Genomic DNA, 24,822 nt, shown 5'->3' on the forward strand with positions numbered 1-24,822 from the left:
AGTCTGAATCCTGCAGCCAACATGAGACTGCTTCCAGACAAAATACCAAAAAATACCAAATAATAACTAAGCTATAGAATAAACTCCTAACTACCATCTCAGCAAGGACTCCCAGTATCTTCTGTAAGGAAGTTTATTCCAGGTGGGAAATCATGTTACCCCTTTAGTCACGTATAAAAAGAAGGCCTAAAGCAGCACAAGAAAACAAATAAAATTTAACATCTCACTTCAAGTAAATATACATGAATTCCAAACCCTGTAACAGAATTCAAAGCAGAAAGAGAAAAACAGGATATCAAAAGTAAATTACACAAAGACATGAAGGCAATTCTGAAAAATAAAAATACATGGTAGAAAATTAAAGCATATAAAGATCTCATCTGAAAGGCCCCCTTGTAGAGAGAATGACCACCAAAGCCAGCATGGAAAAGACTCTCCAAAACTTCATATCCACCAAACATAGAGATCTATGTCTCTTCAGGAGCTCTGCTTCATCACCAATTTCCAAACTGTAGGAATGGCTGAAGATACCCACCAGACTCCACTGCACCAGTTGCAGACAAGCAACTTTTAAGACACCCATTTCCAAACTTTTAAACTATTACTGCAATGTCATTTTTTCTAATAAAGAAGGTTTTGAACCAACAACTCTCTTCTTGACACAAAGAATCGAAAGTGCTCTAACCTTCATAATCACTTGGTTTAACTAATACAAAGGTTTTAAGATGCTCAGGAATCCCTTAGATTATTCAAGCTGAGCTCTGTTTCATGCTGTTTTGGATTGGCCTAAGTCATTTGGGAAACATGAGCTGATGCTCCTCCCCTCCACAAATACCAGTCTCATAATGTAGAACTAAAACTACTGTACATTGAAAAACCTGTTTCCTTTGGGTTTATAAAAATCAATGACAATCCATGGCCAATGTAGAATAAGCATGCATAGAATTATGGAATCATAGCATAGTTTGGCTTGGAAAGGGCTTTCAAAGGTCATCTAGTCCAGCCCAAGGGACATCTTTCACTAGACCAGGTTGTTCAAAGCCTCATCCAACCTGCCCTTGAACACTCCCAGGGATGGGGCATCCACATTTTCTCTGGGCAACATTCAGACTTGCAGATGAGTTTGGAGCACCCAGCCTTATGGAGCAATAACCCCATCCTGGACACCAGAAAGGGACAACTGTAAACAAGGGTGGAACCTGGGGGAGCCAGCTGAGGGCCTCTCATTGTTTCCCCAGGCTCCCTTGGCAGGGTGGTATTGCAGATGCCTCCAAAGCATCAAAATTAGGTTTCTGCCCATATTTCCCTCTCCAGGGAAATAATATGACTCCAATTAGAGACAAGAAAGCACCAAGCAGTTTATCAGGGTATACAAGATGTCGCATGCTAGGCTGCAGAAAAGCATCACATACATTCTCCCTAATAAAGAGGATTTTTCTGGAGTTGTGACACCCATTGAGAAGCTAACAAAAATGTAGCCAGAACAGATGCTAACTGAAAATTTGCATCCTGGAGCAGGAACTTGAGCACCAGAACAAGTCCCTGGTACTGAAAGGGCACAATTCCCAATACCCAAATCCCATGGCTCTAAAAGCACAAGTGGAGCCAGGCACCACACTGTACTGGCAATATGGATAGTCAGCAAATACAAGTAAGACCATGAAAGAATTTGGAGGTGAATTTTCAAATCTAATCAGATCTGAGATCACTACCAAGGGTTTCTGTCATACCCATAGCAGGCATGATTTGGTTTGCTATTATATATTCATATGGTTCCATTCAGAACAACCTTGTTTCATTACAACGGATTCCACTGTGCTTCACAGTCCTGCTTCATTTCTTCCAAGGCAAGTTCTTCAGGAGATTAACCTGACACATTTATTCCCCTGATAATACATCCTGTCTTTTCTGATATCATTACCAATTTCAAGCACATAGCAAGAAATAGGCTTAAATTTTTTTAAAAGTAGTGACTTGAAAGCTTTCTTGCTCCCACATTTTCTTAGTACAACACATTTCACTTTACACGTAATGTTGTAAAACTCAGCTCAAGTAAATATAAAATAAATTATTAAGCTTCTAACTAAATAGTTCCAGTCCTAAAAACCCTCTTTATTGAACTTGAAGTGCTCCAGCACACAGCACAGCTCTAACTGGAGATCAGATTTTAAGGAGCTTGAAGGGGCAATTGTTCTTTTCTCAGAGTTCAACCTATTATTCTTATGTTTCATATACACAGAAGACATTAGTGAAGATAAACTGTGCAACTGGTAATTGAAATTAGAGTTGCAACATCTATTATGGTAACATCCACTGTGCCACATCTTCAACACACTGGGAATGAAATGGCTTTTGCATATGAAGCACCAGTCGTGATACCCACTGGAACAAAAATGCAATACGAAATGGAATGAAATACATTTACACAACATAAAATTTCCTAAAATTACTTACATTGTCATTACTAGTCTTCTACCATCTTGACAGACAAAATAAGTAAACCCCCAGTATAATTCTGGGAGATGTGTCTGAGGAAAGCACAGCTTCTTGTAAAGCTTGAGAAGTTCACAGTAAAGAAACCTGTTCAAAAGCTCAGTTTGCTTTTGAAAATACTCATGTACATAGTATCTACCCACCTAACAAGGAGAAACCTGCACGATCTTTGGAAGAGCTCTTTGAAAGTACCTTCCTCCCAAAACTGCAGAAATTACCAAACATTTCTGAGATTTCAAAATTAGGATTTCTTATAAAATAAGATATAGATAAAACTATATTGATAAAACTATAAGTGATTGTAGTATCTACAAAGCTCTAATAAAAGGGCCTCCAACTGAAAGACTACCCCGTTTAAGCACACTCCTGGGACCTGCCTAGCATTCCAGCTCTTTAAAAATTTCTTCCAAATCAACAACTTTTTACAAGACTGTAAAATTTGCCTATCATTATCACATCAGGAAACAAAAGTTTTTTCCAGTATTTTAACTGATTAACACTGTAACTGCTACTTTATGTGATATTAAAAAAAGAAAAACCACACAGAGGTTGCACCCTGTCTGGTTAGGGTAACCATTTTTTAGGGATAATCTGAAGTCCTCTGTGTGGAAACAACAGCATAGACTATTTTAGAGCAAGAGGCAATTAGAAAGATGGAAATGAAGATCAACTTCCTATTTCCAGAGTGCTTTGTACTGTATATAAAGATTATTTCTAAGACACAGGACAAACTTGGCCACATCATCTGTCCAAATCTCGTGTGGTAAGTAAAATGACTTGCAAAAGGAAAGCAAGAAAGATATTTATCTATATATATGAAAAAATTTCCATTTTTATACCATTACAGGAGCAACCAAGAATGAGTATTCATTTCCTATCCTGTAACTTGGTACTCCCTATACTGGCACCTTCTAATTGGGATCAGGAATAAAGGAATAGCTCTTTAAAATCTGACTACAACTCCGATGAACTGAAGGACTGGATCAAAGCCTGGTTATTCACGGTGCTACTGCAGTCAGATGCAGCTTACTAAATATTTAAGATACATAAAGAAAAACATGCAGGACTGTAAATCACTACAAACCAAAACAATAGATGATCTTTAAGGCCCCTTCCAACCCAAACCATATGATCCCATTCCTGCAAATGCCTCCTGGAAAAAGACACATTATGTGCTTCATTCATTTTCTAAAGAGCAATATTCAGGAGTTTTATTATTAATAATTGCATATAAATTATCATGATTTTTGTATCCCTGGGAAAGTTTTTAGCCATTCACCTCTCAGAGGAACAATGCTGAACAAAGGCAATGAATGCAAGGCATATAAGAACAATGCAGAACACAGAAATTTATGCATGCCATTTAAAAGGCATGGCATTTAAAAAAATCAAAAGTATGTCATAAATCTTTAATTATAAGGAAAAAAAAAAAAGCCCAACTAATGTTTGCCAAGTCCTTGATAATATTTAAGCAAGAGCACTGCCTACTTCAGGAGTGCAAAATCTTCTTAGCTCACTTATCTGCATGTATCCTCAACCTCCTCTGAAGTGTTCTGCTGCAAAATTCATTGTATCTGAGATCTGCTAATCATCATCAGGAAACTCTGTTATGCATCTTAAGGATGTACTTTAGGCTCTCAAGAGGAAAAATAAACACGTTTTATTAGCTGCTTTTGGAAAATACTGATTTGTATTTATTTAGAAACCTTTTCAAGTTGCACCACTGTTAAATTAAATATTTATGGCATGATTTTCCAAAGAGTTTAACACCTGTTAAGGGTTTAACATGCTGACTTCAACAGGAGTTCCAAGGGCCCAACATTTCTGCAAACCTCAGAAACAAGGTTGAGATGCAGTGAAGCAGCTTGAGCATGGATGTTACTGCTGAGCTCTGAAATGCAACCAGGATCCTGAACAGCCCCTACTTCCCTCTCAGCACTGCATTTCAGACAACTGAATTGGTCCTAATTTACTAGAAACACCAGAAATATGACTCATTAATACCTGTTAACTGCAAATAAAGCATAAGCTAAATGCTGTTAAATTTACCACAACTTTCCTCAACACAACTTTCTCTCCTTTACAAGTGGGAAACTTAGGTGCAACTTACAGGGGAGACTAAAATCCCCAGGGAGTCAACAGCTGGAAAGCAAAGCTTTTGATACTGAGAATGAGAAGTTGAACAAGGATGAAGCCAAAAATACAGTACAAAGGAGAAAATATGTCTGATATACTGTAAAAACCTGTATCTGGTGACAGTGGGGCCAGTGATTTTGGCATTTGGCTTCTTAGCCCAAACTGAAGACCATGCCTCTGCCTTCGCTGTCAAATGAAGTTAAAATAAGGGTTTAGGTTTTGCCATCCTTATTTTCCTCAGCTTCTGAGAGATTTGCACTTACTGTCCTTCCCAGCATCATGTTTTCAGGTATCCCATGTATTCTGTTCTTTCACAAACAGATGTTTTCTCACACCTTGTCGGTGGCTGCCCCCCTGCCCCCCTGGTCCCTTTACCCAGTTGCAAACAGGCCTAAATCTGAACAACGGTGCAAAGACATGATTTTATATTTCAGAATTAAGTACCAAGATTTCCTTGTGGCATTTGGCCTATAATTCTGGCAGTAAATAAATAAACAGGCAGTAAATAAATAAATAACATCTAAGTAAGAAATTACTATACATCAAAATGATTCAAATGATGATCCAACATGACTACATAAACTGAAGACAGATAAAACAGTTGAATATTACAGATTGGACACATCAATCTCCTTATACATTTTACAACACACTACAAATCTGCCCAGCAAGTTGAGTATTTCACTCATTAAAACAGGAGCTTTCATCACACTATAAAACATTTTCAAATGCAGACCAGAAAACCGACAAGCATATTTACTGTAAAGCTTTGTATTTGTGTCATCAATTAACAACAAAAGTTTGGAATAAAACTAAAATAAAAGCTAATCAAAGCAGCTAGCTGTCAAAACAGATGGGAACTATAGTTTTCAAATCAAGCAAAAAGGCAAAGCTTTCGAACATTTAGTGTTGCATCAGCTCATACAGACAACTTAAAGGAAGGACAGCAAATGTCAGGATTTTATGAAGAAAAGGTGTCCTTGACTCAAAGATTCACATTTATGAATCTTTCCATTGATTTCATGGGTTTTTTGACTTCAGGATGATAAACTCACACCAAAGCAGACCTCTGAAACGTGAACTATAAATAAGGTGTCGCCATGACACTGCAGGCAAAATAAATAAAAACAGAGCCCCGACATTATTTTAGCCTCAAACAAATGTTTCGGTCCTTACATTGTCTGGCTTAGAAAGATACATAGACAGTCTCACAGACAGAGATATAAATGAACAATTGCAGTACCTTTTTCCCACACTGTTTACAGGGTTGGCTATATTCCTACTGGCAATAGATTTTCTTCTTGACAGCTTCTTGGTGTTGGTGCTGTCATCAGTGCTGTCATCCTCTTTCTTTGGTGTGTTACTTCCTTTGCTGTTCAGGTCCCTTAGCACATTATAATTAATTTTACTCGAGATTTTCTTCTGTTCTAACATCTTTTCAATTGCCTCTCCTGCTGTGCTGGCTTGAATTGGCTCCCGCTTCTTTGCAGATTTCTTTGGCTTAATTAAAATATAAAATTAGTGATGTAGATACAAACAAAGTTTCCATGAAGCAGAGGGGCAAGCTGGAGTGCAGCAGTCCTGGTTCAGGTGCTGCTGATGTGGGGGAAGCAGGTGATGTGCCCAGGCTAAGCCAGTGCTCCATCTCCTGCCACTCAATGGGATCGAAGGCTCTCTTTTCTCCAAGAGATGCGTGCTTGCTTTTTTGCCAAATGCCCAGAGAGTTTATTAGAAATTATTTACTTAATATCTGTAATGCTGCCAGAGAAGAACGATGGGCCATTTTCCATGTATAAAAAAAAGGGGGAGTGAACTCCTATTACAGGAATAGGGACATCACAGCATCACTTAGCACGGAAATAAACAATTTCCCCTGCTAAAACTGCCTTTAAAGCGAGAGTGAAGCTGGGTCACGACTCCCCAAAGCACTGACAACTCCACATCCGAACTGTGTTTTATGTCAAGTCTGAAAGCAGCATGGGAAAGGCTCGGCCCAACTCCTCCTCCAGGCTGGAAAGAGCCAAGAGCACGAGCAGCAGCTTCCCAAGCACAGCCTGGCAGTAGCGCCGAGGGACAGGGAGCAGGAGGCTGCAGACACGGGAGCACTGCAGCAACGTCACCTGCAGCTGCCACAGGCTGTGAGCTCGGCCCTGCACAGGGGGGCTGATGCTGTGCAGAGCCAGGCAACCAGCAATGACACCAGAGAACGTTTCCAGCCATGCCCCATGCCTGGGTAGGTACAAAAAAAAACCACCCCAGAACCTCTGTTTCTCATTTGGCATTTTCCTATTCAAAGGAAAGTTTTAACACCAAGCTCTGCAGGAGATTTATTTTTTAATGGATAATAGCCCCTCTGTTTACCTACATGAGTCAAGTGCTACCTTGAAATTGGAAAGCACCATATTAATCAAGTTCTACTCAAGCTGTCAGAAACAATAAAGGGTTAGAGAAAAACTCCTGTGTTGTCCGAACAAAAAAGTGGGTGTTTGGGCTACTTGGTGGTGCCAATGAGTTATACAATTTTGAAAATTGCTGGTAGACTGCCACGTCTGCATAAGTGCAGGATGAATGAGAAACTCTGAAGTATAAAACAGTGTTTCATTGTCTGGTTTTGTTTTTATTGTTGGAATACCTAGGGGAAGCAGGAAACTCTGCCTTTCACATTAGTTGGAAAAAAAGATAGAGGATATACACACTAAAAACTAACATGGATTTTAGTTGCATGTGGGAGATTTGACTTGTCACTTGCTCAATTACACAAAACACTAATGCTGTAAATCATGAATATATGGCCAATTAGGCTGCTTTAAACTGCTAAACATGGAGACAGGACATGCCATTTGTTAACATAACTGTCGCATTCTTTATGAAAGGTAGAACAAATACCCCTTCAGGTAACTGTAACAAGGTTCTGTTCAGTTCTTCATAAAGAAATCATTATTGTAAGAGCAAAGAAAGCCACTGAAGTTATGGCAAGTACAAACAAATTCCCCATGCACACGTTAAAAAAAAAATCAGACGTCTTAAAACCTGTATTTTAATACGCAAGCAATTAGAACAGCAATCATAAATGCAAAGAGCTAGCTCTGACTTTGACATGCACAGAATTTTCTCATAATAGCAATTTAAAATAAAAGTTTGGGCAAGAAAGTGTTTTACTCACCACCTAAAAAAATACAGCCTTGCAATTCAGTAACAGCTAGATGTACTGTAGCTTTTGCTCTGTTAGTGGTGACCTGTACCATTATGCCCATACATACATGGAGCTGATCAGCAGATACAATGAATTTCCAGGACATTTTCAAACAGACACAATTAACACACAATTTAATACCTTGTGTTCCTTATAAATCCCAAGTTCTTTCTCTTTTGCTATTCTTGCTTCCTTTTCTGAAAGATGACAAAAGGGTAACCAGCATGAAGATTATACAGACTGTTATTTCAGCAACACCAGCCAAAAGGCAAATTTCAGTCCTACATACTTACCTTTTTGTTCCTTCAAATAATCTGCGTTTTCCTTCATCCACAGCTCTGCTTTAATTTGAGCTTCAGCTTCATTAAGTATATACTAGAAGAGAAAACAAATTTATCTACTTTCAGAAATCAAATTGAAAACCACAGAGCAAAACTGAACTGAAAAACCACTGGCAAGGTCAATACATATCCCATTTTAAAAAATGCATTAAAATAAAAGAAAATATGAGTGATATAAGACAATCACAGAGCACTTCTAGTAACATCTGAAGCTGGCACAAGCAACAACCTGTTTTCAAAAAACAAGTGCTTGGTTTCCAAACTATGATGGAGCGACCAAAAACCATCTAGGACTCATTATACATGGTCTGTTAATTAAACAAAAATGATCCTGGGTTTATGATCTTTTTCAGATGATACAAGAGGTTATCATGACAATGTAGTTGTCTGCAAGTAATTCTGTGTGTTGATGGCGGTCTGTAATTCAAAACAGGATGGGAACTACTGCCCTGTGCAACCAAAGCAAAAACATGTGTCTTCTGGGTAGGTTTCTGTGAAGCTTTACACAGAGTTACTGAGATTATTATTTCAATGGCTACATCTGTGTGAAGGAGGCCAGCTCAGATTGCTGGAGATTTAGCCCTCTAGATTTCAGCTTGGTTCAGTAACCACATCTAGACATTCTGCAGTTAACTCCACCTAGTCTCGGTAACAACTTTAGTGGGAATGGAGCTGTAAAATACATCTAGGACTATTCAGATGGATCACAGAAATAAATAGACAGATAGGCAGCAATTACTTAATTGTAGATGACCTAAATGTAAAAATTAACCCAGTATTTAGGACAACTATCAATGAAACAGAAGCTCTCTACAGACTATGCTTTTTGGGAGTGAAGAACAGCAGAATGGAGAAGACAAATTAGGTCATCCATCATGAACAAGACACTTTAATTTTAAGCAGTGCACCTGGGACTTGTAAAATGATGTGTAAGTGCAAGAAAAGCAATCTGAGGTTTCTCCATCTTTTGGGTCTCAGCATTCAAGATTGTCTCCAAAGTAAGATGTACATCTAGGATTTCTTAAGAAAAATAACTTCCATTAAACGAAACTAATGCAGGTAGGAGTCCTTCCTCTGAGGGCTAAGCAGGCAAGCAAATGGCTGTGCAAGTCCTGGTTTATCAGACCAGTATTTTCACTCTTTCATCTGCTTCTATTAAAAGTGGGCCATAATAGTAAAACCCACTTTTTCCTAGCTCAGTTATTCATCCCTCTTAGGCTTTCAGAGATTTCATAATCTTGGGCTTATAATATTACAGTCTATTGCCACAGAAATGAAGATGAAGTCATAAAAGCAGAGTTATGACCTCATCACAGAGCCTAGGAAGAGCAGAAAATGTGCTTGTTCTTCCCCTGTGATTATTCAAATTATGGACTGGCTATGGTGAAAAACCTCAGCCTTCCTGCTCCCTCCATTCAGTGTCCACTCAAATCATGAGACCCTAACGCCCAACCTAGCAAATCCCACCTCACAGCTACATTTTGGAGATCAGTAATTCCTATGCAATTCATCACTGTCAGGGATTTTGTACCCCAAAATGAATTTTTAGCACTGGAATTATCTGTTCAAATCACTATGCAAACCAGCATGGCAGCTGGAGAGGGCATCGGGCTCAGAAAGCTGGGCTGTCATGTGTCCAAGCGCTGACCAGCCGTGTGGCCTCCAACACGCCCTTTTCCACAGCCATGTGTCTGTCCCACTCAGCCCATATGTTAAAGGGTACTTTTTTCTGCCACAGAAATAAAAATAAATCCAGAAAACATTACAGAAGTCTCTGGAAGTACACAGGAGCCGCACATGCTGGTTTTACAGTTTGGTTTCCATGGCAGCCTTCTATGTTGAATCTATCTTAATTAAATAATGAATTTAGAGCTCCACCAAACTTTTTAAAGTTCTCCTTTGCAATAAAAGATATTCAACATAATTATTCCAGCATGTTAAAAGCAAGCAGCAGCAGCAGCCTCATATATATATATATATATATATATATATATATATATTCCTTGTTGGGCAAGGAACACCAAATTCACAGGTTTGCATGAACATTAGTTTAGATTCCAGATAACAGAAATTGCTCAAACCTCTCTATAGATCAGAGGCAGTTGCAGAGAGAGGATAAACCAGATAAAAACCATTTTGTCTTTCTCAGAAACCCAGACAACCAGGATAAGAGACACCAGGGACAACAGGGCACCTTACCCGATCTATTTCACTGTCGTCAATTCCACTCAGATCTAATTCACCATCTCCTGTATTCTCACCTACAAAAAAGAACACATTTCAATCAGCCATATGTTTGTCCAGAATCTATTGCAGCTTAAGTTCTGCAGTGATGTAACACTTCGGGCCTGTCCTTCAGTGATTTGCATCCTTCCACCTTCATCTGGGAGGTTTAATGTGTTGCTGAGTATTTTCAATACAGAACTTCATGCACACAAATTCACCACATTGGATTAATCTAAAATTCAGGAATCAACACAGTCCTCATCAGTGCTAAAAATCTGCCAGAGACTTCCAGTCGCCTTTTTATCACTCATTTTAATTTACAGCCACAAATGTTCAGCAGGAAGCTGGGGAAACCATTTTAAAAAGATGATCACTTTTCTTTCATCATAACAAAAATTTCTCTGTCAGAGTATATAGGTCAGTAATTTATCTCTGAATTATGACTTAGAAAATATTTTCTATTTTCAGGGAAGCAGCACAGACCACTGCCAACAGTCACACCATGGCTTTCTTCTTGACTTTCTGTAATTACAATTTCACTGCTAGTTTGGTAGTTATTAAGACTTCTGAAAACAAATTTTTAAATATTCTGTCCATTAAAAAGCATAGCAGCACAGAACCGAGGCTTAATTTGGGATTGGCACAGCATACAGCTACAAAACCTGATTTTCCACATCACATTAAAGAACTATAGTAATATACTATTAATGTAGTCCAAGTAGAGAAGAAAAGAAATTATTTAACAAAGACTTATGCTGGGGAATGAAGCAATCTTCTTGGTCATCTCCATTACATCTAATAAAGATCAAACAAGAGATGACCTCACCAGTTCAACTTGCAGAAAAATATAAACGAATTAAGTTTCAACAATCTGCAATAACAAATTAAAACCAAAATGGTCCAGAACAGCTTGGCATGTTCACAGTTCCCACTCCCCAGTACTGGGGATGTGCCTCCCCACAAACCAAGATCTTTGAATGGTTTGATTCCCCAGCCTGGTGCTCCTGCACAGTGCTGGATCAGCGGAGGGTGATGCCAGCAGCAGCTCTTGGATCCAATGACAGGTTATGGTAACCCAATGGTAAACTCAAGCAAAGTTTGGAATTAAGAGCACTCCCAGAAAATAAAACAATGATCTGCTTGGCAAAAGTCAGGGGTTTAAACCAGTTGCCTGAAGTACATGAAATCACAGGGCTGGGAATCCAACCAAAACACCTGGTCAGGAATAAAGGCTGAGCTTCCTGGGGTGGCACAAAGGGTCCGGCTGCTCAACTCAACAGACATTCCCTGGGATCAGCAACCGAGTACTCACAAATGTCTTTTCAAAATCCACCTTAAACAACCAACAGAAAATTTTATACTTTCCACCCTAAGTCACAAGCAAAATGGGTTTTAACCCACCAAAAATGTCCTGTCACAAGGAACAGCACAGAATCATAGAATGGTCTGAGTTGGAAGGGACCTTAAAGATCATCTAGTTACAACTCCCTGCCATGCACAGGGACACCTTCCACCAGACCAGGTTGCTCAAAACCCCAACCAACCCGGCCTTGAACACTCCCAGGGATGGGGCATCCACAACTTCTCCTAGCAATGTATTCCAGTGTCTCACCACCCTGACAGTAAAGAGTTTCCTTTTAATATCCAATCTAAACCTTCTATCAGTTTAAAGCCATTCCCCATTGTCCTGTCACTCCATGCCCTTGTAAAAGGTCCCTCTCCAGCTCTTTTGTAGCTCATTAAGGTACTGAAAGGCTGCAGATGGGTCACCCCAAAGCCTTCTCTTCTCCATGCTGAACAATTTCAGTTTCTCAGCCTTTTCTCATAGCAGAGGTGTTCCAGCCCTCCGTAACACTACGCTTTCATTTTTTTCCTCACATTGCCTCATAAATGTAATACCAAATGCACCAATTCAGATAATCCAGTGCTAATTTGACCAAAAAGGCTTTAAAGAACATTTCTCACTGTCATTACATTTAGAAATTAATCGCACATTAGTCCCAGGCACCAGATTTACTTTACAGCCTTTTTCCCCAAAATACTTTAGAAGTGCAAAAGATTTTATAATAACTACATAATTGATCAGTACATATGCTTTTCTTCTGGTCTGATCTCTGCACAGTGCAGTAAGAGCAGAACTTTCTGCACCAGTGCCAGCAGCTCCTCACACAGGCACCCTGCTATCAGCCAAGAAGGGATGCACCCCCAGGACATGGCCAAGCACTCCCTGGCTTCAGGATGGGTAGAAAAAGCAAGGTGACAAAATACATCCTGCTGGTTTGCTGCCTTTTTAATGCAACTGACTGAAATTTTTTTTAGCAAAGCATAATCATTCAAAGATTGGAGAGGAATCACACAAGGGAGTGCAGGGTATTCTGCAAGATAGTAATGCACATCTCTCCTGCTGGAACGGAGAGAGAAACTTCCAGTGAGCAAAATGGCTGAATGTTCACCAAGGAAAGGAGCAAATACTGTAGTAGTGTCTGAGACACCTTCCCAGGAGATGGTCCACCTGGGTCCAAGAAATGTTCCATCACATAAAATGTAACAGCTCAACAGCAGAGTGCAAGGGGAGTCCAGACCAGAATACCCTGGCTCCTAGGTTGGAAGGAGTTCATACAAAAATAGGACTTGAACTGAGTGTCCCATATTCTGGGTAGCACTTTAACCACCAAGTTGTAGGACAGAAGGGGGGATGGCCTCTACCTTCATTGTGTTATCTACCTTTTGTTTCCTCAAGGTTTTTTTGGGAAAAAAAATCAGTTTGGTTTACCTGCATGAATAAAGGATTTATTTTTATTTCATATTCTTTGTACCAGATAAACTAAACTGTCCACTGTCCACACAGGCTTCGAAGTAGGGACAAAGTAAAAAGGAGTCCACCTTGACAACCACTAGTAAGTTCTGAAAATCACAGGTTAGAAAACGAAAACTTGGAAGTGGTGATGGACATACTCAACTCACTGCTCAACTTTACATAAAATTGATCCCAATATTTACTATTGTAAAAACTGCCAAAGCATCTTAAAAACAATAAAAGTATCCCACTGAAATCAAGGTCCCACTGCTTTTCATCATTATACACCTTGCTCCTCCTATACCCAGCTATATTTTTGGATCAGAGGTTTAAAATTTAATATGTCACAGTACAGTAGGTGCCTGTTCTCTTATACATGCCAGACTGAAAATGATGCAATTTCAGGCACCATGAACAATTTCACTTGTCATTTTAAATATAACTTGTTACTGAATTAGGTGCCACTTTTTCTCATTGGATCAATTAGCAACAGGGACAGAAAACTCATTCTCCAACTGTTAAATTGCAGAGAAGAATCCAGAAGCAAGTTACATGTAATAAGCATTTCTTAGACCCCATAACAGCAGCAGAGGGAGTAATTGCAGGATATCCCTCTGCCTGCAAATCTTCCTTTTTCCCGCCATGGCAATAGGCATTCATTAAATGGGTTTTTCAGAAGCGAAGGTGCCTTCAAATCTCTAGTTTAATGCTTTCACTGAGAAAAAAAATACATGTTTCATTACAGAATGCCAATTCAAAATAAAATGCATCCACTTCGGCATGAAAATTTCCATGGCAATCATTTCCAAGAGGAGTAGATCCTACCAGCCACAAATATCCTTCTGCTTGATGCTACACGACTCACTGCAGGGCATGGAAAGCAAACCCGTTGCTTTTTTATATACAGAAAGATCTTCCCAGCTGCTAAAGTTTCCAAAGTGATTTCTAAATTATCATTTTCTCCTTTAATAAAAGGGTCAAAATGAAATGTTTGACAAAATAAAAACACAGATGTGGCCAACATCTGGTCCAGCCTCTTAAGAGCTTATTTAAAAGCAGTAGGATCATGTGGCACAGCTCTGAGACATCACATATTTCTTTTCTTAAGAAAAGAAAAACCACTTTACTGCAGGGCACATGCAAAAAATAAGTTGGGCATTAAAAACAACAACACTCCTCCCCTTCCATCCAAATCCAGTTGTTAAATGAAAGGATCATCCAGAAGAGCTTAGAGCAAGGACCAGACTACTCCATCCTCACCCAACATCTCTGTAGCAAGTGGAGGAGGACAGGCACTTCTAGAGCTTTCCATCAAGGTACTGAATCAATTACGTTCATACTACTTAAGAACATCAACCACCCAGCCAGCTCCCCAAAAACTTAAAAATAAACTCCCCTCAAAGCCCTCCCTTTACACCCTTTTAACATCTTTCCAACCAGTTCGGGTGGACATGAGGGCTACAATCAGACACTGCGGATTAGGTTTGTAAACCTCTAGGATTATTTACTGTTCTTGTCATTGCTAAATGCACACTAAGCCCTCTTTTAACACACCCTCTGCCCCTCTCCCTACCTCTGTGCAGCTAGTTAAATGTATACATAGCACACTATTATGGGGATTTATTACAGAAGAATCATTCCACCTGATATATTTTAAACCCCACATTTTTAAAAACAGCCACGTGAAGAATGTGTTTTTCTGTTTCTATTACAGGAGGCAGCACTATTTATTGCTCTGCCCAGATAAGAGGATTTCCTTACAGACAGAAATGGAGGCTGAACACTTCCCAGGAAATCCTCTGGAGCAGATACAATGGAAGGCACTTGGTGCTCGGGTCCTATGCAGCAAATACATCCTTCACCATACCGTTTCACAGCAGTCAAAGAGTTTAAACAAAGAACCTTTCCACCTATTTTGGCACAACACCAGACACTAAGCACTCCCAGTATTTAAGAAATACTTTGGGGCTAGAGCACAACAAAATCTGAAAAGAGTTGGGAGATGCATTTTCAGCTACAAAATTCCTTAAGCAACAAACCAAACAACCTGAGCCCGGGGCATCAGAAACACAGGGATTGATTGCTGCTCTCCAGGGAGGGATTAAATCCAATGGGAGCCACAGAAAGCTCCCGCAGACCATTGGAAGGATCCAATCAGCAGAAACGCTTTAGCAGCCCAAATTGATGAGCGATGCCGGTGCCACCTTGGGGAGCTGCAACGAGTGGGAAGGGAAGGCGGTGACTTAGCATCAAAAAAGGCACTGCACAACTGCACCAGGATTTAATTGATTAGCTGATCAGAGGGGACACAGACCCATCTGGAGGGGGAGATAACCGATTTACAGAGGGGCGTGAAGGGAACAGTCATTAAGGGTGGTAAACGGGAGGGGAGCGGCGCCGGGCAGACGAAGTGCTGGGGTGATCGTGCTGTAGGGACTGGGCAGGGAAGAGAAATGGATGCGAAAATGCTGCAGCAGCAGCACGGGATGAAGTACAAGGATCGATGGGTGTGCAAACGAACACACCACACATCAAGGCGTGAGCAGAGCCTGTGGGGCCATATGAGCAGAGAACACGCAGAAACAGAGCGAGTTTCACTAATACAGGGCAGGAGCCTCCCTCGGGAGCAGGCTGGGAGGTAATCCTGGCTGTTTTAAGCTGTTGCCAACCCCATTGCTCCAGGTAAGGCACCTCTTTGTGCAATGCCAGCCTACCCTGCCATGCTCCCATCCCACAGCATGCACCCTGCAGCTGCCAAGGGCTCCAGTTTCCCCCGCTCACCTTCAGCAGCGTAATCATGCGCTGTCAAGAAGTATTTGACAAAAACAAAACGTAAGGACAGAGCAAAATTAATTGCACTTACAGACAAAATAAGGTCACAAAACACATGACGTATATGCTCGTATTTAAGAGAAAATGGTTTTTATTTTATTGTATCTGGAGCCACCTTGAAAATTACAGCCTACTCCTTCACAGTGCCAAATCGACACCAGGATTTAGGTCTGATGGTGTACGGAGCACACGAGGCCATGCACACAGCATAAAGATAAATGAAGTCTGTCACTTTATTATTTCCTTCTGCCAAGGCAAGGTTAAGGGGTCCTCTCCAGCCAAAGCCAAGTTTCCAGCCTGCTAGTTCCTCAGAGAAAGCAAACACATCACACCACACAGAGCGAGGCCCTGTCTTCCCAGAAACATTCATTCCTGCCGACGAGGGATGGTGGGAAGCACTGTCAGCCGGCGCCGGGCTGCCCAGCAGTGCCAGGGCACACAGCCCTGCCTCTGCGAAGTGCCCACTGGCCAGCTCCTTGCATTTGGACTGTAAGAAGCGTAGAAGCAAAGCCCAAAATGGGGCAAATGAAAGCAAAGAGGGAAAAGGCACAATTTAATTAAAAAAAAATAAATTCCACATACTCTACTATTGCAGCTGTGCAAGGTCAGCCTGTACAAAAGCAGGGATGTACAAGCTCATCAGCTATTTCCTCACTCCTGTCTACTGAAAACGGGACTTTCTCACAAAGCAAAGCAGAGTAACAGCCAGGGCCAGCCCTGGCTGGTTTGCAGTCACTGCATTGGGCCCATCTCCTGTAGGCAGATGATTTTCCTACAACATTGGGACTTAATGTGGAGCAGAACTAGAAACCCATCTTTATTAAATGTCTGTGTCCATTTCCCCACACTGAGACTCAAGCTCCAGATGCTCTGTCTGTCCTGCACAGCTGAGTGACACCCGACAGCCTTCCCCCATAAGCCACCTTCCTACGGTGGTCGCAGAACAATTACCCCGTCACAGGAACAGAGTTTCTAATTTGTGTGCTTAATGATATATAGGAATAAGTTATGAGAAAAGCTGTTCCTGCAGTCAATCACTCTCACAGAACTTTTATTAGATAGTGAACATATTTTTTATAAATTAAATTTCATTTTTGGGGAAAAAAAAAACACCTAACCACCAACCCTGCTGCTTTCCCGAGAGCATATCCATACTCAAACAAATGCTATTGTTTCACCTCATAGTCTACAGAGGATCTAACCAAACCACATTGTCATATTTTATATCCAGTTAGGGGTTATACCACTCATCTAACGGACATGGAAACTTGTTAACTTAATACTTCAGAGAAACAGTTAATGTCTCCATTCTTCCCAAAAATCCTCCCTGCAATATATATTTTTCTAAAGCAGGTAGTACAAAACCAGTCCAGCAATAAACAAAACCCCTCTGATTCTGAAAAATTTTCTTTGAAAAGGTAAGCTCATGTTCATTGAACTACATAATAATATAAAAAACCCTTAAGAAAAAAACCCTTTCAACCTCCCAAAATAAATACAGCTGAAAATTAGGCTTTTGAACTGAAGAACATCTTGACACTGTCCTCAAAAACAGCAGCAGATGTTCTTCTTCTGGAATAAAGTTAATGTTCCCCCAACACCTTTGGAAAACAATGAAAAAGAGCATGGTTTATGCAACCTACTTGTTGCAACCTGTCGTTCTTTTCTGAGCTTGCAACCCCACTGCCATGACTGAGTGCTCAGAGAACGACTGCTCTGAACAGTATCAAAAGAATTATCTTTTGTTGATGGAACCAATAACCAATAATCGAACTGACCAATACTCACCCAGAAACATACTACCTAACTACCACAAATGACATTTTTCAGCGCCAACCCTGGAAATGGTAAGAGCTCCCATGAACAGATGCAAGTCTTCTCCAGCCTGTGATTTCTGCACCCAGCAATGCCGAGACCGACCACGGCGCTAGTGCCGAAGGTGCCACACACTCACACCTCAGCCTACATTCAAATATTCACCCCCTCCTTTTTTTATGGACTTAAAACTTTTTAAAATGGAAACTGTAAAGACAGATTTTTTCCCCGACTTATTGTGCATTTCCAGCCGATCACCAATCCCCTGCTGTATTTTCCTCCTTTGCCTTTTTCTGCTGTTCTTGGCATCTTTTCTCCCCTTTCCCCTCCCCCAGCCTTCATTCTTTTTGGTGCCTTCTGGCCTGTATTTTCTGCATTTTTTTAAATCTATGCAGGGGGATCCAAGAGTAACAGTTTATACAAAGGGAGAGGCCAAGGAGAAGAACTGATCAGCATCTCAATCAGTTCCCCTCTCCAAACCTCACAAGGGCAGAGTGCTGCCGTTATCTCTGGCAGAGGGCGAGGGCAGTCCAACACCCTGGAGAGCCGACAGCAAAAGCAGCCAGGCTCAGATCCCACTCCAGCCCACTTTCCCCACACTGCCAGACCACTATGTCAAACAGCAAGAGCACTTTACACCCGAGCCAGCCACAAAGGGAACAGCTGGCTTAATGTTTAAGTGCTGAAGCATCATTTCTGCAGCTCGCCAGGTCTTGCTGTGGGCGCTAAATGCTCTGCTGTCCAGCCCTGCAAGCCCAGGATCCTTGTCTGGCCAGTGCTCAGCCACCCCAGCATATGTTTCATTGAGAAGTAAATCTCCTCCTAAAACCCCCCACATCAAATAGAACACAATGGTGAGCTTTTCACTACAGAGAACTTAAAAGCAAATCCTAGAATTTTGCTTGGACTATTTTAATTTTTTTTTAAATCCTGTTCCACCAGGAAAAAAATTTAAATGTATACAGCCATATAAATATACAGCATACACAACCTGATCTAGGGGTGGCATCCCAGCCCACGGCAGGGAGGTTGAACTAAATTATCTTTAGGTCCCTTCCAACACAAACTGCACCGAAGAGCTGCTCCAGGTCAAAAACAGCCTTCCAAAATAACTTACCCAGACAAGCAAGAAAGTGAAACGAGTTGAACTTTCCACTTACAACTTTCTTCTAGTCACCCTTACCATCTCTCAGCAAAGGTGGGCTGATTTCTATCCCCTCCTTTGAGGTTCAGAGCTTGTCTTTGGTAGATCTGGAGACAAGCTCAGCAGCAAGCACCAGAAGCCACCCAGACTACCAAAATGCTTCAGCAGAAAATTATTAGCATCAAGACAACATCAAAATATAGAGTATGAAATTATATACCTGAGTCTTTATTTAGAGGAAAAAAATCAATTTGTGTCCTGGCCATTTACCACACTGTCCAGGCAGGCTGAATGGTGAGAAGCTGCTAACTGAAAGAAAATTATTAGGTAAGAAATTTCTCATTTTGTTACTCAGCTTCTTCCTTCCTTCATTGCTAATGAGAAATAGCAAGCAGGGAATTACAGAGATGCAGAGAGGAAAGAGAAGGTAAAAATTTCTTCTTATTATTAAATAGAGTACCAGGCAAGAGCAGAAGCTCCCCTATCAAAAGCAAGGTGGGAAGCTGGCCCAAAGAAAAAGCCTCTGAGACGGATGGGGGCTGGACTCAGAGCAGGTATCAGGCAGAGTTTCATGCTGTAGGACTATCAGAGACATGGAGAAGAGAGAAAGGACATGTAAGATCCTGACTGGTTCAGTTGGAGGTTTACAAACATGGAAGTAGGAGATACTTGGTTTGAATTCTTAAATGGTGGCAGCTACAGAAATGCAGATCTGTGCTGAGAGCATCAGTCCACCGTGCAACAGAGAACTGCAGCCAGCACAGACCATATTTTCAAATAAAAATCACAGCGGTTGCGCTGTTTGTGATTAGATGAAGTGCCATCTTTTGTCTCTGGCCATGCCTAATGGCTGAGAAACACGTAGGTGATAAAGTACTTCTTTATCTTGCTGTGGACCAAACAGACCTCTTGTAGGAACCCTGCCCCAGGGACCAAGGCAGTTTTGTGTCCATTCAGGCGACTATATATACAAAGGCTATAAAGATCTCTGCAATCCAAAGTACAGGCATTGCCTGGGTGGCTCCAGGTGCCAGTGGAGCACAGCAAGCTCCCTCGGTCATCTGGCCACGCTGCAGCACACACTGCTGCAGACAGCACAGCTCTGCAGAGACTCCTTGGGAAGATGGGCAGGGGCTCCATCCTCCACCTCCCTCCTCCTCTCCACTGTGTTTTAGTGACTGCAATGAACCTTTTCCCAGATGCACAGTAGACAGAGGAGAAGGATTTTAACATTTTGCCTGCAGCAGCTCTGAGGCCTTGGCATTTGGACAGACTGATCCATAAGCACAGCACAATTAGCATGTGTACTCCATAAGCTTGAGATCCATCCATTACAGCGCCGGAATGCTCTCTGACACCACAGCTCTCCAAAAGAAGAAAGCTGTAGAGAAGTTCCTGGAGAATAATTCATCTTATCCTCCAGGAACGGTGGAAAAAGGCACTTCTGTGCACAGGAGGTTTTGGTGGAATTGGAGAAATAACCTTTTCCCAACAAAGCCCAGCAGCATGATTCACCTACAAAGCATGGAGCCTGTTTCAAAGCCAGCCTTGCAAGCTAATGGCTATCAGAAAGGCCAGCCATCTGCTTGTGCAACCTGTCCTTATGATGGATCTCAACATCTGACTTGTATATAAAGTTTATATACTAGCAGGACTATACTTCATATGTCATTTTAGCTAAGTTCTGCATTTCTGATTTTACAGTTTCTCCTCAATCTGGCCATCCTCTCCAGGTTACAGGCACACAAAGGACCCTGCTTAAATGTTGATTAGATGCAGAGCAAAGCAAAGACTTCGGAAAGATTTTATTATGTCTCAAAAACCAGGTAAGCATCTCAAAGAACTCACTGGAAAAGCTAATGTCCTACATCCACATGTAATTAATTCTTTATTTAAATATATTAGGCCTTTACTTAACACAGTATTGCAGAGGCAGAAAGTCACATATCACATCTCAGTCTCACATACACTGAAAGGATTCATGGCTTTTTCTGCCATGCAGCCATTTTACTGTACAGCATATGGCATAGTATCAGAGTTGTTCTTCTTTAATTAACTGATTAACGATGCCTTCCATGGAGCTTAATCCAGGTTCTCCATAACACACAGTATTATGGCACCCATTATCGGGAACACGACTACGTGCCCACAGCCCACTGGGAGAGGGTGATGTACTTTTCTTGTATCAGTTCATTTAAACACATTCAGCACCACAGGTAATACTGATTTCTCTGAAATCAGGAAAGTTTATTTTGAATTAACGAAACCAGAGTTATCTTCTGAGAATAAGTTCTGGATAACATTTTACTATTTCATTACAAAATCCCATGAGATCATGATTTCAAATTCAGATCTACCACCCTCTTCTATAGAAAAGATGTTTATCTATATTTTATTTCTTTTACTTCTTTAGGTAAGAATAGATGGATTGTTCCTTATGCTGGTTTTAACTAGGCAAACTCTTTCCACAGCAAACTGTGCAGTGAAATAAGCCCAGGATAATGGGCTGACAGAAGGGACCGATGAGGGAAGAGCCTGCAAGATGCACAGACAAAAGCCCTGTCTCCTGAAGGAGTAAGATTTTAAATCTTGCTAGCAAGATAAAGCAGAGAATACTAAAGTCCAGACAAAACACTACTATGCAATTCCCTTCAGGCCATCAAAACCAACATAAAAGTCATTAAATGCTAAAATAAAGCCAAGCAAAGGAACATTACTGTCAGCAACTGCCAGCTGAAATGAATGACCCAGGTTGAAAGTGTTTGCTGACGTAGCTACAAGTTGCCACAAAGGCTTGAGGGCTGTGGCAGCAAACTGGTCTGTGGAACAGCTCGGGCCAGGCTCGTGGAGCTCGGCTCTGCCATCACCCCCAGGGACCGAGGGGATGAAGCTGGAGCTTTGCCACTCAAGGGCCTTTTGGGAGCAGGACCACCTGCACCCCTCCCTCCAAACCAGGAGCAGCAGACCCAACATAAGGCCAAGGCACTATTTCTGGCAGCAATGGAAAAGAACCCAGGAATTTTGGCCTTTGTCCAGAAGAGGTTTGCCAGTCGATGAAAGCACCTTACAGCTCTGACACCACTGACAGGCACCAGTGTGGCTGTGTCAAGACATCCGTACCCCGGCATCAGCTGGGGGAAATCCCACAAAGGAGCACCCAGAGGCTGTGCTGGAGGCTGCAGAGGCACACATCCCAATATCTGCATCCACAAAAGTTGAATTCTCAAGGTGTTGCTCAGCTGCTATCAAGAGACAATTCCATCACCACGGTGACACTGCAATCAACCAGCTTGGCCAACTGAAAGGATGCCTCTACCGGCCATAAAATCTTACAGAATATGTTATTCTGTATTTTGCCCAAAAGGAGAGGACAGATTTGAACAATACCAGTCATCTAAATCACAGCCTTAATTGTGCTGGCACTCAAAAAAAAAAAAAAAAAGGAAACAGGAACAACAATTTCAGGCTTTTCTGTTAATTTTAGACATTTCGCTTTCTTCACATTGTAGTAAAATCAACAGTAGAAATCTTCGGATGCAGCAAAGAGAATGAGGAAAATTGCCAATTTTGGAAGAATCAACAATTAATATTACAGCAATTAAACCAGAAGAAGCATCCTACATGACACTGTAGGATTCCCTGAGTGTTCTATCCCAGTGATTGCTTAAAAAAAAATTCAGCAATGAAATGAAATAAAAAATGTTCTCTGTTTATTTTTTTTTCTAAATTACCAACACTGCAAACTCATGCTGGTATTTGCAAGTCAGTCTGGGCTCTCCTAGTTATATATCCTTATTATCATAAAGATTCCACAATTGGAAATTACTTTTTGTGACACTTAAGCCAAAAAGAAAATAGCTCTATTGCATCTGCAGAACCAAAAGTAGTAAATTGTAATAAACATTCATCTTTGTCAGTGGCTCTGCAAACCAATCTGTTCAGCACAAAGGTGCCATTTTTACACAGTTGCTTTATTACTACATAATTATTGATGGATCAGCCAAGTGCTCTCTCAAAGAAGACCAATCTTAAAAACAACCTTGTTAAAAATTTAAGTGTAAACCTTGGGATAAAAACTAGCAGCTAGGTTTCATCTGATATAAACTTTTAAAGAGGAAAAAAAAATAAATTGGAGGGACAGTTCTGAAAAATGCTACGTTTGAGGCAGGCATGAAATTGAAGCAGACAAGAAACTTCAATGTGATAGAAAGAAAGAATTGGGGACATCTGTACTGAGAATAAGCTGTAAGTAGCAGGAGGAATTATCAATCTAGTGATGTGCCAACTCTCTGCATTTCAATTGCTTCACAGGCCATACCATAAAAATTGTTTGCAATGAAAGAAGTATGAAGCATCCCCAGATTTTATTGCTCCCAGTGATATTCCACCCCATTTATGTGTGTACACCAGTTGTAGCCTTTCAAGTACAACACTGTTTCATATTAGTACCTGTTTAAATTACCTGCCCACAAACATCCTTCGGTGTTCAAAATGCCTCACTATTAAATTTTCTGTTTCAGTCAAAGTACTTCAAGAGTTTCTATTGAGCTTTCAAAGGCAAGGAAGTTTCATGCAGGTTTTCTGAAAGTCAAGATAAAGCAATAAACTTTAAATTTAAAAGGAGGCTTTTTCTGGAGAGAATTCAGCATACTTTTTTCAATTCCCCCCCTACCTTGTTAAACTAAACTTCTTCATTGCTCCCAGATTTCTAAATGTTGCATTTCTGGAGCTGAACTTCCCAGCATCAACCCTAGTCTCTACAAAGACCCTGCATAAAAAGTGACCTTGGGCAACAACGTATCTGGAACTGCCCATTCCAAGTCCCTGATGGATTGTAAAACCTTTCCAGCACTGGTACCTCAGCACAGGCACAAATGCCACTCTCAGCCTCATTCTTTGCTGCTGCAAAGACATGCTCTGAAATGCTCCTCCAGCCCCAGCTGAACTGGGGGAGCTGGTTCCTTCCCCCATGACTCAGCCCTGTTCCCCTTCCTTCTGCTTCACCCCCATCTTCCACTGTACCTGCCAAGGTGTCATTCCCTAATATACATGCATCAAAATAACCCTGCTATTAAAAAAGCCTGCAGGAGCCTGTGACATTTTTGACAGACCCAGGTGAGGGAGGCAACTACATGTGCACTGATGCCAGCAAATAGGAGGGGAATGAGCCAGTAAGGCAAGACACTTCTTAATCTCAACCAACAGCACCCACACCATCCCAACACATCTGCTCTGTCTTAAACTGGAGGCCAAATCCAAACAGTGCAGTATAAAAAAGGGATTTTATCTTTGCTCTTGGGAAAGAACTTGACACAGGAGCTTTGTGGCAGTCTTGCAGCAGCTACAGATCCATGAGACACAAAAGCAGTTGCTCCCATTAAGTGCAAAAAACTCTGGTTTAAAGTGAGAAGAGAGACTCAATGGAAAAGCAACTTCTCACTGAAGTATGTTTTATTTCATGGAAGTCACTGCCAGAATGCAATACTGCCACCAGTGACACCATTTCACGTTGATAAGATGCTGCTGCATTTCAATACATGACTTTGATGGTATTGGTGGATTTGCGTTTTTCACTTTTAGCCAGAAATTAGTAAGAACCATTAAGCATAACTTCCAAAATCAAGCTAGTGTTAAGGATTTGGTCACAGAGCACTATTTTACTTCCTTCCCATGTGTGAGCACACAGTGGCTTCCCCACCATAACTAAATCAAACATGGCATGTAAGTATTGAATTTGCTGAAAAATGGTACCCTTCCACTCCCTGCACAGCTGTTTACTTCTGGCTTCTGTGCTTCTACCTGTCTCAAGAGCCTTGTTCCTTGCTCCAAATTTCTTTCCAGGTAC

General features: G+C 41.1%; 1 protein-coding gene across 2 annotated transcripts in view; it reads right to left on the reverse strand.

Moving 5' to 3' along the window:
- BRF1 (BRF1 RNA polymerase III transcription initiation factor subunit) overlaps positions 1–24,822 on the reverse strand; it is a 172,914-nt gene that overhangs the window by 37,675 nt on the left and 110,417 nt on the right. For both annotated transcript variants that reach the window (XM_042048135.1, XM_042048136.1), the window contains 4 exons: positions 10,363–10,424; positions 8,116–8,197; positions 7,964–8,019; positions 5,873–6,129 (listed from right to left, as the gene is read on the reverse strand). In XM_042048135.1, coding sequence (XP_041904069.1) covers positions 5,873–6,129; positions 7,964–8,019; positions 8,116–8,197; positions 10,363–10,424 — 457 coding nt within the window. The remainder of the gene's footprint in view (positions 1–5,872; positions 6,130–7,963; positions 8,020–8,115; positions 8,198–10,362; positions 10,425–24,822) is intronic.

Source organism: Corvus kubaryi, unplaced genomic scaffold (genome assembly GCF_017639235.1).
Source record: "Corvus kubaryi isolate FWS band 111438036 unplaced genomic scaffold, C.kubaryi_AGA036_p1.0 66, whole genome shotgun sequence".
Classification (NCBI taxonomy): domain Eukaryota; kingdom Metazoa; phylum Chordata; class Aves; order Passeriformes; family Corvidae; genus Corvus; species Corvus kubaryi.